The sequence below is a fragment of the Manis javanica genome, chromosome 13, assembly GCF_040802235.1.
Source record: "Manis javanica isolate MJ-LG chromosome 13, MJ_LKY, whole genome shotgun sequence".
NCBI classification, from domain to species: domain Eukaryota; kingdom Metazoa; phylum Chordata; class Mammalia; order Pholidota; family Manidae; genus Manis; species Manis javanica.
In genome coordinates, this window is record NC_133168.1 from 87,160,331 (window position 1) to 87,173,868 (window position 13,538).

The following is a 13,538-nucleotide window of genomic DNA, read 5'->3' on the forward strand; positions in this document are numbered from 1 at the left end:
GATGATGAGGGCTCCCAGCCACACATGACAGGCAGCAACTGAGTGGGTCCTGCTTTATTCAGAACTGGCAAGGACCCCTCTCCCGGCTGCTCCACACCCACTGGGGGCCTGGGAAGAGTCGGAGGACCAAGGAACCAGAGGAAGCTCCGGGCTCCCCCGGTTCCAACCAGGCAGGAAGCAGGCTGTGGCCTGTTCCACACCGTGTGGTATGGCCCTGCCTTCCACCCTTTGCTTGGACAGTCTGGACAGGGTGGGCCCTGGTCCACTCAGCCCAACTCAGCTTTGGCTCCTGGACTCCAAGAGGCGCTGCTGTATAGGGCATCCTGGGTGGCGTGGAGTGGCGGCCACACGATGGCCAAGATTGAGGGGTCCGGTGGCAGGCAGGGCCGTCACCCACAGTCTGAAGGGGCCGTAGGTGGCCACCAGTGCCTAGGGCTCTGAACTACCTTGTCTGGGGGTCCAGGGCTGGGTCGGGAAGGCTGGGGGGCGGGGGGTGGGTGTATGGCTTGGGCGATGAGGCTGGGCAGGGCCTGCAGAGAAGTGCCCAGTGCATCCAGGCGGCTTTCAAGGGCAGCCAGGCGGGCCTCCAGCTCCTCGTGCTGGGCGTGCAGCTCGGACATGAGGTCGTACATGACATTCTGGGTCTGCCAGAGACACAAGGGGTGGGAGGGAGAGGAGAGGCCAGATGAGAGGGAGGGACAGACCTCGAGACAGATGAGCAGCCCTGGGTGGGGTGGGAGGGGCCTGTTAAGGGGACCCAAGTGAGGGGCAATGGTGACGACACACCTAGCCCCACAGGTCTCTCGCTAGATAGACCCCACCTTGCGTGCCAGGATGGGGGTGAGCAGGCCTGAGGGAGGTCAGGATGGTTCTGGGGCCAGGTGGATGTGGCCAGAGCTGCCCCAATGGGATGAACTGGCCACATGACACATGAAGCCAAAGGGTGGTCTTGGGCAGTGCCTTCACCATGAGGAATCACAGCCCATAGACCTGTGGGAGGTTCTAGGCTTAGGTTCAAGACTGGGGTGATGGTCATGCGGATGTGGAAGGGGGCTCAGCTTTGAACTGCCCCCTCCCTGCACCCATTAGATTCTAGGAGAAGAGGTGTCTACCCCGAGATCTGATCCAATCACAGAGCAGGGAACATGACAGCCAAACAATTACTGTTACAGCAGGCAGTGGGGCATACCCATCACCTAGACTGCTTCCCACCACCCAGCAAGCAGGGCCAGGTTGTCCAGATGTGGCCAGCCACGCAGGGAAATCCCTCGGTGCAGGCGCCTCTCGCCACCAGGTGGCGCTAGAACATCTTTTCGTGTCTACAGCTGCGTGCTGATCAGACACAAGGCCGACGACCTCAGCTCACCACCCTTCCCGGGCCTCGTATGGGAGGACGGAAGGGGCAGTGCCAGGCCGAGGTGGGGAAAGACGCCCCAATCAATCGCTCCGTAGTCGGGGGAAAGAATAAGGCACCCACACGGCTCCTTGCTTCACTTCACCCAGCCTCTCCCTTCTAGCATCCACACCTTTGCCTCTGTCCTGCCCCCCACCCTTTACTGTTATGGGTAGACCTACCCCACCCGGGTGTTAACTACCACCTCGAGCGGACCCCTCCTATGGCCACTGACCTTCACCTCAGCCTGCCTCAGGGGAACAGGCCCCAGGGCCACAGACTAACATCTGCAGGCATCTAGCCCTGGGATGGTTCTCTTTGGCCCTGAGGTTTAATTTTTTTTTTAACTTAGAATAGTACATTTTATTTTTGTCAGAGATTAAACCCCAATATCTATCTAGTACCTGAGTTTTCAAAGGCATTTTATGTGTAATCTCTCATACGACATGAAATTCGCTGGCCCAGGATTTCTACATGCTCTTAGGATTCTGTTCTTTCTCCTACCAATTGAATTATATTTTCAGGGCTCTAGAATATGTTTTTTCTCCTCTATAATGTTCCCTTACAAATTAAATTTATGTAGGTTAATATTAAATTATACTGCATACTCTTAATAATGAAAGGGAGTGGATCCAAAATATGCTGGTATAAGTAATATAGGATAAGACTTAACATCTGCTAAAGATAATATTAAGTTATCCTCAGAGTGATTAATTGATTGGGATGAAGCCAATGAGCAACGTTCACACCTGAACTATTTATGAAAGGCACATCATTGGTCAGAAGGGAGTTCAGAATAATGTGACAAACTGTAATTTCTGAAATTTATTTAATTCCCACACAAATAAGTTTTCTGCTAATGCTATAATTTGAATTTCCATCCACAGCAAGAGATTTGTTTTTCTCTTAAACTTTAGAATTTGTATCTAGATGACATGCTTAGATACAAAAGTACCACTTCACCAATTTATCCCACTAATTAAATGCTCTTATTAAAGCTATTTTATTAGGTGGTGATTTTTTAAATAATATGCCAATGTTAAAATGTAAAGAGTTTACACACAGAAGTAGATTCTCAGTGTCTCTCACAGAGTCTCTAGTCATAGTGGACTCTTGCAGACAGAGCCCTTGTCCCCTGGTGGTGGGTCCCTGCCCACCTTGCATCCTTCGCCTGTGTCACCTGTCTGCTGTCCCTCCCATGGCAGGAAGTGAGTCCTCTCCTGGGGAGCCACCCCACCCAGCCCTGCTCACCTTGGCCAGCTCGGCGAGGGTGTTGGCTTGGTCATTCAGCTTCCCCTGCTCAATCTTCACACTCCGGAGCCTGCGGGACAGTGAGCAGGTGGGGTTGTTTAGTGGCTGTAGGAGATATGGGGGTCCTTCGTGTACCCACCCCACCTGGGGGGTCACCTTGTAGAACATGCAGTGCGGAATAAGGTGGAAGTTAGGGTCAGGCACCTGCAGCCCATTCCCTCCCAGCACAGTGCCCACCGTCTGGCCATGTCCACACAGCCCAACTCAGGATGACCCAGGACCTTGGCCTCCCCCAGGCCCAAGTGAAGCCTGCAGGGTGGGTGGACACAGCCTCCAGGAGCTACCCTGGATGTGTGCCCTCACCCGTGACCGCCATGCACCGCTAACCTCTAGGAAGAGACTTACTTCTGAGCTCTGGTAGGACCCGGCAGAGAAGAGAGAAATCACAAGGCAGTTTTAATCTCCGTGCAGCTGGGTGGCATATGCCCGGCCCCACCCGCCTCCCGAGTGTGTGGCCCCAGGGTCAGGCTGGCAACAGCTGCTGCCCTTGCTCTGGGAAGTAGCCCAGCCCCTGAGGAGGTAGTGCCAGCCCCTTGGGGACACTTCTACCTTCCGTCCTCTTCCTCTGGCAATGATCACCCAGTGAAAGCAGCTGCCCTCAGCTCTGCGGCCTCACTGTATGCCATCCTGTGCCAGGCACCTGGCCCTGGTGGCGGCATTTAGTCCAGAAAACTGCCTGTGCTGTTTTCCCAGGTGGAAACTGAGGCTCAGACCATTCCTGTAGGACTCTCTTCCTCGTTACTGCAAACCTAATCCCAGCATGTCCACATGGGATAGATGCTTAGGAGGCCCCTTGGGGGGCCCACCCTTGCTGGCAGGAGGACCCAGCCCTTGGTCTGGGGAAATAGAGGTAGATACAAACACCCCCAGCTCTGGAGGTTTGGGGGTGCCTTGGACAGGAAGCAGAGGCTCGCTGAAGAGCCCTAACCTGCTTTCCCCAGGGAAGTCATTCCTGGCTTTTCTAGAACCTCCCTGTTATGGGTTGAATAGTGTTCCTCAAAAAGAAATACATCCCAACCCCCAGGACCTCAGAATATAACCTCATTTGCAAATAGGGTCTTTGCATATTTAACCAAGTTAAGCTTAGGTCCTCAGGGAGGGCCCTACTCCAATGTGACTGGTGCCCTGATAAAACGGAAATTTGGACACGGACATTCACAGAAGTAGGGCGACGTGACCTCACAGAGGCAGGATGATGTGAAGACAGGGAGAATGTCAGGAAAGACAGAGGATCAGGATGATGCATCTACAAGCCAGGCTTGAGGCTGCCGGAGGCTAGGGGGAAGCCTGCACAGGTCCTCTCTGGTGCCTGCAGACCCTGCCTACTACCTCAATTTCAGACTCTGGCCTCTGGAACGGTGAAATCGTACATTCTGTTGTTTTAACCCCCCCCCCGTCCTTTGTTTCAGCAGTCCCAGGGAGCACATACACTCCCCAAAGCCACGCTGTGCTCCTCAATCTGGCATCTCCATTTCTTCCTTTTCACTTGCTGCTCACACATAGCTTCCACCACGGGGACTCTTCAGCTCAAGAACATGACGTGGCTCCCTCCTGCCTGCAGATGAGACCTCTAGTCTCCCCGACACTGTGCTCATCCCCACCTCCCTGCCTTTGCCCAGGTTGTGGACACTCCTTGGTATGCCTGCCCACCTCTCGGTTTCTTACCCATCCCATCCACCCTTTAGGCCCTAGTTCACACTTGCTTGATTTCATCAGCTGTTCTTACAGGGCCACTTTTTTTTGAGGGGTACAGGGGGACCTAAGGGTGACTGAGACAGTCCCACTGCAGGACAAAGGGACACAGGTAAATGATAGAGCAGGTGCCTTCTCTCCAGACTTGGCTTTTCTCAATTCCCACTATCCCCGCTTACCCCAAAGAACCTTTTGGAACATTCCTTGGGGCAAGGTCCTAGCAGGGCCATATCTGTGTCCCCCATGCCTGGTGTACCAGCTGGTGTAGGAAATGCTCATGCGGTGACCAAATGAACATATCATGGGTGGTTATAACAAGGACACCAGGTTCCATATTGAGAAAATACTGTGGCAGGCGGGCACAGGTAAGTCATCTGGTCACCCCAATTGTGTTTGACTGACAACCCATTCCTGAGAAGAGACACATTACCATCATCTCCACTTTATAAAATGAAGCTTGAAGTGGCACTGTCACTTTCCAAAGCCCCACAGTTAGGTGGCAGAGACCAGACTGGGACCCAGTGGTCAGTTAACAACTGCAGAAGGGTCAATAATGTGGGATCCCTGTCCTCAAGGGCCTTGGGGTCTTGTGACGAAGTAGGACTAACACCTAAGCACAGTAAAGTCGAGTAAGTGGGGTACCAGCCCCTCTCCCTGCTTTTTAGGCAACGTCAAAGCAGAGGCAGGAAGCAGGGATTGGAGGAATGCATTCATTACCAAGCACTTGTCTGTGCCAGGAACTATGCCAGCTATTTCTGCACATAATCCCATTCAGGCCTTTCCAAAATCCTGTGAGGTATGGGCTGTTATCATGAGAAATCAATACCATTATAACAGTAAACACCGTAAACATAAATGGACTAGACTATCTAGTTAAAGACAAGTAGGTGTACAATAAACACAGTAGGTGTAAATGGACTAAAGTCTAGCTGAAACACAAGGACAGTAAAAGGTACAAGGAAACACTTAAGGTGATGATCTGCTTGTTATCTTGACTGTGGTGATAGTTTCAAGGGTATTTACATATGTTAACACTGATCAAACTGCATGTTAAATAAAAGGTACAAGGAAACACTTAAGGTGATGATCTGCTTGTTATCTTGACTGTGGTGATAGTTTCAAGGGTATTTACATATGTTAACACTGATCAAACTGCATGTTAAATAGGTGGGCCTGACTGTATGTTGACCATACCTCAACAAAGCTGTTTTTTAAAGAGGCAAAAATGATTAAATAGGATTAAAAAGTTATAAAGTCCAGCTGGCTGAGCTTCGTCTCCCATGACCTGGTCTCCCCATGCTCATATTCTTTTACCTTCTGGCACCCCAGAAACCAGGCTGCCCCGGTCCCATCCTGGGCTCTCTCCCTACCCAGCCTCCCCACTCCACCACTCACACTGGGGTTCTCGGTGCCGCCTCTCATCGGCGCCCAAGCTGACTCATCGGTCAGTTCCCCATGGCTGACCTGGTACCTGTCCTGCTGTACTAGTTCAGACCTTAACACTATTTGCCTCACTCTCTGGCTCACTGGTCCCTGAATCTGGCCTGGCGGCTTTTGAGGTAGGGGTGTCCCTGTGACTTATTTAGGGGAATCTAGTTGTGAATGAGGTTTCCCATGCTGAGAGACAGGAACCCGTGGGCTCATTCTGAAAACTGCCTAAAAATGTTTTTATTATTTTTAAATCGGGTATCACATGATTCAATTGTAATTTATATTTGAGTGCCCCACACCACAAAATACAGAGCTATTTAAATTCTAGACTTAAATCCATTCTATATCCCATCCATCCTCTATGTGGCTATAGGGCACTTGACATGTGGCTGATCTGAATAAAAACAGGCTATAAATGTAAAATATACAATGGACTTTGAAGACACACAAAAACTTCTAAAATATCTCAATGATTTTTTATATCAATCCATGTTAAAATGATATTTTAGATATATTAAATAAATATATTAAAATTTATTTCACTTGTTACCTTTTTCTTTTTTTTTAATGTGGCTACTATGAAATTTAAAATGATATATGTGGCTCACATGGTATTTCTAGTGGACAGTGATCGATATATTATAGCCAGTGGGCCAAATGTGGCCAGCTGCCTTTTTGAAAAACAACATTTATGTTTTTTGCGGCACCCATTCATCTCACTGCCTTCCAAATATAACGGCAGAGTAGAGTTGTTATGACAGAGACTGTCTGGGCTACAAAGCCTGTAATATTTAGTATCTGGCCCTTTACAGGAATGGTTTGCAACTCTGGATGCACAAGGTCTCCCCTGAGGAACTGAAACTTAAGCCCAAGCTGCATCCCATACTTACGGTAACTGGCTTTGGGTGCAGCCTGTGGGATTTTAAAAGTCCCTTGGGTGACTCCAATGAGCAGCCAAGGTGAGAACTGCTTGACTAAGTAATTCTCAAGACAAAGAGACAACAGTGGAAAGAAAGCAATTTCTAATTACCCCACCTGATCACTTCAATCAGGCCACAAATTTAATTCTGAGCTTCCTGGCAGCCAAAGCAAAGAAAAGGAATTTCTTCAATGTCTAAGGTGTAAAATCATATTCCAGAGAATAAAATAGGCTTCCTGCCATTTCTGTTGGGTGGATGGCATGACCGATCAAACCTGATTGCCCTGGACATGTGTTGGGCCTGTAACCTGCTTCCCCCTGATCATCCCACCATCCTACCCAGCACAAAAGCTGCAGCCCCCAACCAACTGACCGCCTGGTATGGGAGGAGCTGTGACAAGGCCATGCTGAGCTGCCTGGCCTGACCCACAGCTTCCTCCTGGAGGCCAAGGCTTCCTCCAAGCCAGGTGGACACAGAAACACAAGCGGGAAAGGTACTGGACTTACTGATGGATGGCTTGGAGGAACTTACGCTGGTGTTTCCGAACCCGGGTGTGGTCTGGCTTCTTCACCAGCCTGGTATGTTTGTAAATGAGCCACGTCTCCCTGAGAACGTTAGCAGCGGCATTTTTCACCTGGAGCCAGAGAAAGAAAAATTCCTCAAGGTGGGCACAAAAGCACAGAATGCTCTGGAAACTTCCAGAAACTCTTGGAACTGCCCCTTTGAGGTCCTAGAACTGTAAGACAGGGCCATGTTTATATTATGTCTACAGCTGTGCTCTATGTGTGTGTACCTAACACACAACACTCACCAGGAGTCAGACCCTTTCTATACACCTTGCAAATGTTAATTTGGTGAATCCCCCTCCTTTAATAGGTGGGAAAACTGAGGACCAGAGAGGCCAACCTGCCAAGGTCAGATAGCTTATAATTGCACCTGGTTGCTTAGCCCCAGAATCCCTACCTCTTGCTGTGTTCCCATGGCTGGGCTGTGACTAGGCATTGCCACATTGCTCTGTGCGCAGCTCATAGGTGTAGGTATCACTGCAGAGCCCTGGACAGTCTTCTACACAGAGTGCAGTAGAGTGATCTGTGGGCACATGTGTATGCCTGGCTTGTGCAGAAGTAAGGTGGGGAAGGCCCTTGACAACCAGAAGGGGAGATGGCTGTGATGGGGGCTGGAGTCCTTACCCGCTTGGTGAGCTGGGTGTCCATCATGAAGTTGTGCACGTGTTTTTCTGCTTTGGTGAGCTCCAGTTTCCGGGCCACCACGGCTACCACAAGCGCGGTGCAGCCGGCCCCCTGCAGGTGGAGAGGTGGGGGACATGTCAGTGTCCGCCTCATGTGGATCCCAGCCGTGGGAGGACACAAACCCTTCTCCAGGAAGCCCACCCTGATTCCACCCTTGCCTTTACGCATCTGACTCCTGATCTTACTTGCTTAATGTCTGTCAAACGTCTGGGGATGCATGTGTCATGGATTAGCTCATTCACTCCCCAACAAGCCTGGGAGGTAGAACTCTCATCCACATTAAGCAAAGGGGGAAACAGACTTGGAGATAAGAAAGGAACAATGTACAGGGAGGGTCTGCAGGTACATTCGGGACCAATGACCATGGAGGTGGATTTGCAAGGACTTCTGTCAAGGCTTTGGGTTCTGGGTGTTGGGAACAGAGACCTGGCTGACATGTTGCTGAGCAGTAATGGGGGGCCAGCTGGCTGGGTGACAAGGATGGCGTGAGGGTGGGTTGGGCTGACTGCCTGAAGTGAGGCATTTGCAGGGAGGCAGAAGCCAAGTGTAGGTCCCAGGACGTGGGGAAGTGGAAGCGAGGCCTCCCCTGTGATGGGGGCGGGCCCGTGGTGGGGGGCAGGCAGCCAGAGGGATGTAAGGGGGAGGGTGGGGGTAGGTCTTTCTACCAAGAAGGGGAGCCTGGGAGTCCAGGACATTCATAAGGTGTCATCCGCCCCAGGAGTGGCCAGGAGGCAGGTGGCAGGGGCAGGAGAGGGGGGCCAGCAGTTGGCTCCCCACCCGTGCGTGCTAGAGGCTACCCTGGCGCCTCCCTGCCAGCTGCCTCCCCTAAGGCTACTGCAGACAAGGCGGAAGGAGGGAAAGGTGTGGGCTCGGCCCCTGGAGGGCCTGAGTGGTTCAGTTTTTCTTAGGGATGGTAGGAAACATTTATGGTGGGCAAGAGCAGGAGTTCTGCAGCCTGGTGTTCTGCCCAGCCTGGGGGTGTGGGGGATGGGCACAAAAGAGCCGCGAGGAAACCCTGTCGTGGGTTCTTGGCCAGGACAAAGTTCTTGGAAGGACATGGGAGAGCACTGTCAGGAAAAGCCGTGTTGACAGGGCAAACAAAATGCTGGCAATGTCCACATGGAATAGCACGCAGCACGGAAAAGGGTGTCTGACACTGTGTCTTAGACTTTCTGGGTTTTACTTAGACTTATCTGAGTGTGTTTCTTTGTTTATGTGTGAAGTTTATTTGCTTGGTACAGAGATGGGGCACGGCTGATTTTTACCCCGCCCCTCTGGCAAAAACGAAGTAAGCAAATATGTGTGATGCCATTCAACAAGAGGGGCTGTGTCGGCCTGGCCAGGGGAAGGGGGGCCCTGCTGGGGACAGGATGAGGGCGTGGACCCCCAGCTGGTGTTCAAACAGGAGGGGATAAGAGGCAAAGAGGGATCAGAGCCACGGGCCTTGGGAAATGGCGAGTGTGCACCCAGTGAGGGGGGCTGGGCTGCACCACAGCAAGATGTCCCCTTCCTCTGCAGGAGGAAGGGAAATGGTGGTGGGGACGGCATCATACTTTTGCAAGAGGAAACATGTCTCTGTGACAGGGAAAGGGCGTAGTCTGGGGTGGCCCCTGGGGTGGGGTCAGGTCGGCTTCTTTTGCCTGGTGATACCAGTTTTTCACAAATGGACGTGTTATTGATTGGGGTGCGGGGGGCACTGGTGAAGAGGACATGCAGTGGACAATATCCTCCCATGCAGTGGACAGTTCATAATGCAAAACACGGCCAAGTGTTTGTGGAGGAGGTGAAAGCAGCTTGGAGAGTCAGAAGTTACTACGAGGCAGGGAACCTGATGATAGAATCAGGGAGAAGGCACCAGGCATCGAGGCTGCCCACCCTCGGGGGTTGGAGATAAGGAGGGTGGTGGAAGGGCGGGCCCACAGGAAGAGGAAATGTGAGGCCTCGTGATGGAGTGAGCTCCCCATGCTCAGGGGTATGAGAGGTCCTGGCCCATACCATGATGCCGGTGAGCAGGCACACGCCCTTCCCGCAGTAAGTGTGGGGCACCATGTCACCGTAGCCGATGGAGAGGAAGGTGATGGAGATAAGCCACATGGCTCCCAAAAAGTTACTGGTCACTTCCTGCTTGTCATGGTACCTGGGGGAAGCCAGGGAGGGCCTGGTCAGTCCACATGGACCCCTCTGTCCCCATCACACTCTTGGGACAGTGCCAGGGTGGCAGAGCCCTGGCTCTGCCCTGCACGGCGGCCTTGGCTGCAGAGAGCTGATCACTCAGGGGCTCAAAGTGATACAAGTGCCCCCCCAGAGCGGGTGGGGGTGGTTAGTGTCCTCCCGAGGGCACCATGGGGTAAAGGGCACCCACCCCCCACCCTCCAGCATCCCTTCCAACCTTCTTCCTTTGCCCGACCCCCAAGCTGCTGCTCGGGATGTCTGCCCTCCCTGGTGATGAGGCAGAGGGGACCAGGTGAGGGTGCGCCCATGTGTGCCCAGGTGTGCACACGATCCCCCTCCCAAAGATACACACAGAGACAGATGCGGACATGGGCAGCCACGGGTGCCAGAAGCAGCAGGGAGTGGAGGTGAGGATTCAGGTCAGACACCAGGAAGAACTTCCCCAGCCCGTGAGGCCCCGAGGAGGTCGGACAACTGGAGGAGACAGGAGCTGGAGGAGGATATCCCAGGACTCGGGAGATGACAGACCAATATGTGGAGGTCAGCACTGGGCCTGGGGTTTGTCTGCAGGGTGGGGAGGAAGAGGGTAGCTTGCCTGGTACTGGGGTGAGGCCTGGGGCTACACTTTTGGTATGGGGGAGACAGACCCAAAGGCCTTGCAAAGGACATGATTTTGTCCCCATCACAGGCAGGCCTGGGAACCCAGCCACACGGGCGGCAGAGAGGTTCTATCTATGGCCAACCCAGGCTAGGGGGCCGAGGAGTCAGTTCTCCAGTTCTGGGAGCGCCTTGAAGTTCTTTTCCAGCCCAGCCAACAGCCTGCAAAGCCCCTCCAGCTTGGGCAGCCTAGGGGCTCCTTCTTGCTGACACACTCCTTCGCAGACCTCGGGCCCTGGGGGGTTCAAGAAAGTTTGCGGTCCACTGGGGAGGCACAGAGGCAGGGCAGCTGGTAGGGGGTGGCCTGCAGGTGGGGGCGGGGAGAGGGTTGTTGCAGGCAGATGGGGCTGGGGTCAAGGGCTCTGGGGCAGGGGGGATGGAAGCTTTAAGGCAGCGTGAAAGGGACGGAGGTCTGGTGTTTGGGGGCCCCTGCACCCTTGGGAGTTGGATGCCATCCCAGGCCCATCCAGCCTGGGCTCACAGGCTGCTGGCTGGGCGAGGGGGACCAGGGACTGAGCCTTGCCTTTCCCCAAAGTACCTGAGCCCCAAGGATCTGAGGACCTCCACCTCTCAGGAGACCAGCCCCCTACATACAGGAGGCAGGAGGAGGGGGGTCCCCCAGCAGTGGGCCAAGGAGCCCAGGCCCGGCTAGAGCGATGGTAGGTGCCATGGGCCCACCCAGGATCGGGAAGTGGGGAGCATGCGGGAGGTGGGATGGGGTGGGACAGAGCCACAGGGTGGAGCGAGGCAGGTGAGGGGGCTTCAAGCAGCATCACAGGGCCCAGAATTTAGGATTGGCTGCCCCCTGGCCCTGCCCCATTCCTTACCCCCACCCAGGGACCCCTAAAATGACCCTGACTGGACCTCAGCATGCCTAGGAATCCCTCTCCAGGGACCCCAGTCCTGAGCCCACCCCAATGGGGTGGGGGATGGGAACTGGCATGGGGGCACATCAGGGGTCCAGGAGACCCCATGGGACACCCAGACGATAAGCCTTGGCAGCAGGAAAGCTGGAACTTTACCCCCACATCAAGCTGAGGCAGGAGTTGTTGGTAAAGAGGGGGTGAGAACTGGGGGTGGCGGGTCCAACCCCAGGGACCCCCTAGGAAGCCTGGTCCCACGGACCCCTCCAGGGCCTTCTCCAGCTAGGCACAAGGCAGGAGAGACCCCCTTCCCCAGACAAGGCACGCCTGCCCCTTGAGAGGCCCAGCAGGGCCCCTCCTCCCCTGGAGCCCCCCAGGGTCCCTGGAGATGACCAGGAATTGGGCCCTTGGGACTGTCCCTTGCTCCTCAGTTTCCTTTCCTGTAAGTTAGGTTGACAACCTGCCACCCTTACAACACTGTTCAGATAAAACCGTGTGCAGGGTCCTAAAGGCTGGGCCAGTTTTCACTCACCTCAGGCTCTTAACTCTCCAGAGACGCCTGAACCCCCAGGCTCAGCTGCCTGAAGGAGATGCAAGAGCCAAGCCCTTTTTCCTCCTGCCACCTTGGAGATAAGGAGCCCCAGTGGACACAGCCCAAGAGTGGCCAGCCTCCCCTTATCCTGGGCCCGACTCCAACCTGCCTGGCCAGGCCCTGCTGGGGTGGCCTCTCCCGATGGCTTGCAGGCTCTGGCCAGGTCCTGGCCACCCCTCCCCTTCACACACACACACCCCTTTCAGGCAGCTAATCTTAAATTCCTGGGGGCTGGGATGGCGGCAGCTCTGTGCACAAGGCTCGGCTGAGGGTAGGACTCACATGTTTTCCCTACAGTCCAGCGGGGCGGGCAGAAGGGAGAAGGAGAGCAGGTTAAATCGTTGGGGAGACAGGCAGATGGGGGTGTCCCTGTTCCTGCTGCCTCCATCACCCTGGCCCATGGGTCAGAGGTTGGCTGCCCACAGTGGAGGGACGTGGGCAGAAGAAGAACATCAGACCCCCCTGGAGAGGAGGAGGGGAAAGAGGGCTGGGGTCCTGGAGGGGTGCAGGTTTGGGGTGGCTGGGGACACCACGGCCAGAGGCCCAGGGACCAGGGGGCTGTGAGGGGCGGTCACTGAGGGGGGCACCTCAGGGGTCAGGGCCATGGCACTGATGGCAAGGTGAGCCCTGGGTCCCTAAAGTCACGGGGGCCATGGGGTCCCCGGGGTCAGGGGCCTGGGGGCCAATCACACCTCTCACAGACACGCACGGTCCAGGCGGCGATGATCCAGGAGGAGAGGCTGAACACGAGCAGCACGGTGCCGGGGCAGATGGTCATCAGCGTCTTCATGACGAAGCGCGTGTTGAAGGTGATCTTGTTGAGCGCACCGATGCTGCGGCTGGAGGCGTCCGTGAAGATCTTGCTGTGCAGCAGCATGACGCGGCCCAGCAGGTAGAGGCGCAGGAACATGGGGACGGACAGCAGCACGTCCACGTCTGCCTCGGCCGCCGACGGCGCATATGTGAAGGCCAGCCGCGCCGTCCATGTGAAGCGGTAGTGGCCTGGCACCGGGTGGATGGCACACACGGCCAGCTCCAGGGAGATGAGGAAGACACGCTCGCGGGTCATAGCGATGCGCCAGTCATCTGCCCCATTGTCCACCATGAAAAGCTGCAGAGGGCGGGGGGCAGTGGGTCTCGGACATGCACCCAGGTCCCCCCAGGGAGGCCCCAGGCCTGAGACCCCACTGGCTCGGCTTTGAGGAGAAACATGGCCTCCTACGTGAGACTCCGTCACTGTAAGCGTTGGCCACAATT

General features: G+C 54.6%; 1 protein-coding gene and 1 long non-coding RNA gene across 6 annotated transcripts in view; one reads left to right on the top strand and one right to left on the bottom strand.

Moving 5' to 3' along the window:
- Positions 1–386: 386 nt before the first annotated feature.
- The window catches only part of KCNN1 (potassium calcium-activated channel subfamily N member 1), a 28,064-nt gene continuing 14,912 nt past the window's right edge, over positions 387–13,538 (bottom strand). For 3 of the 4 annotated variants that reach the window (XM_073220128.1, XM_073220129.1, XM_017646394.3), the window contains 6 exons: positions 12,974–13,392; positions 9,993–10,134; positions 7,938–8,048; positions 7,254–7,381; positions 2,645–2,714; positions 387–644 (listed from right to left, as the gene is read on the bottom strand). In XM_073220128.1, coding sequence (XP_073076229.1) covers positions 390–644; positions 2,645–2,714; positions 7,254–7,381; positions 7,938–8,048; positions 9,993–10,134; positions 12,974–13,392 — 1,125 coding nt within the window. In that variant the 3' untranslated portion in view covers positions 387–389. The remainder of the gene's footprint in view (positions 645–2,644; positions 2,715–7,253; positions 7,382–7,937; positions 8,049–9,992; positions 10,135–12,973; positions 13,393–13,538) is intronic. The other variant, XR_012124429.1, reaches the window with a different exon arrangement.
- On the top strand, positions 10,087–13,126 carry LOC140845585 (uncharacterized). Of its 2 annotated transcripts, none has more exons than XR_012124432.1 (3): positions 10,087–10,709; positions 11,362–11,485; positions 12,998–13,126. It is a non-coding gene; the product is annotated as an uncharacterized lncRNA (long non-coding RNA). The 2 variants fall into 2 exon arrangements; XR_012124431.1 differs by lacking the exon at positions 12,998–13,126 and adding an exon at positions 12,243–12,923.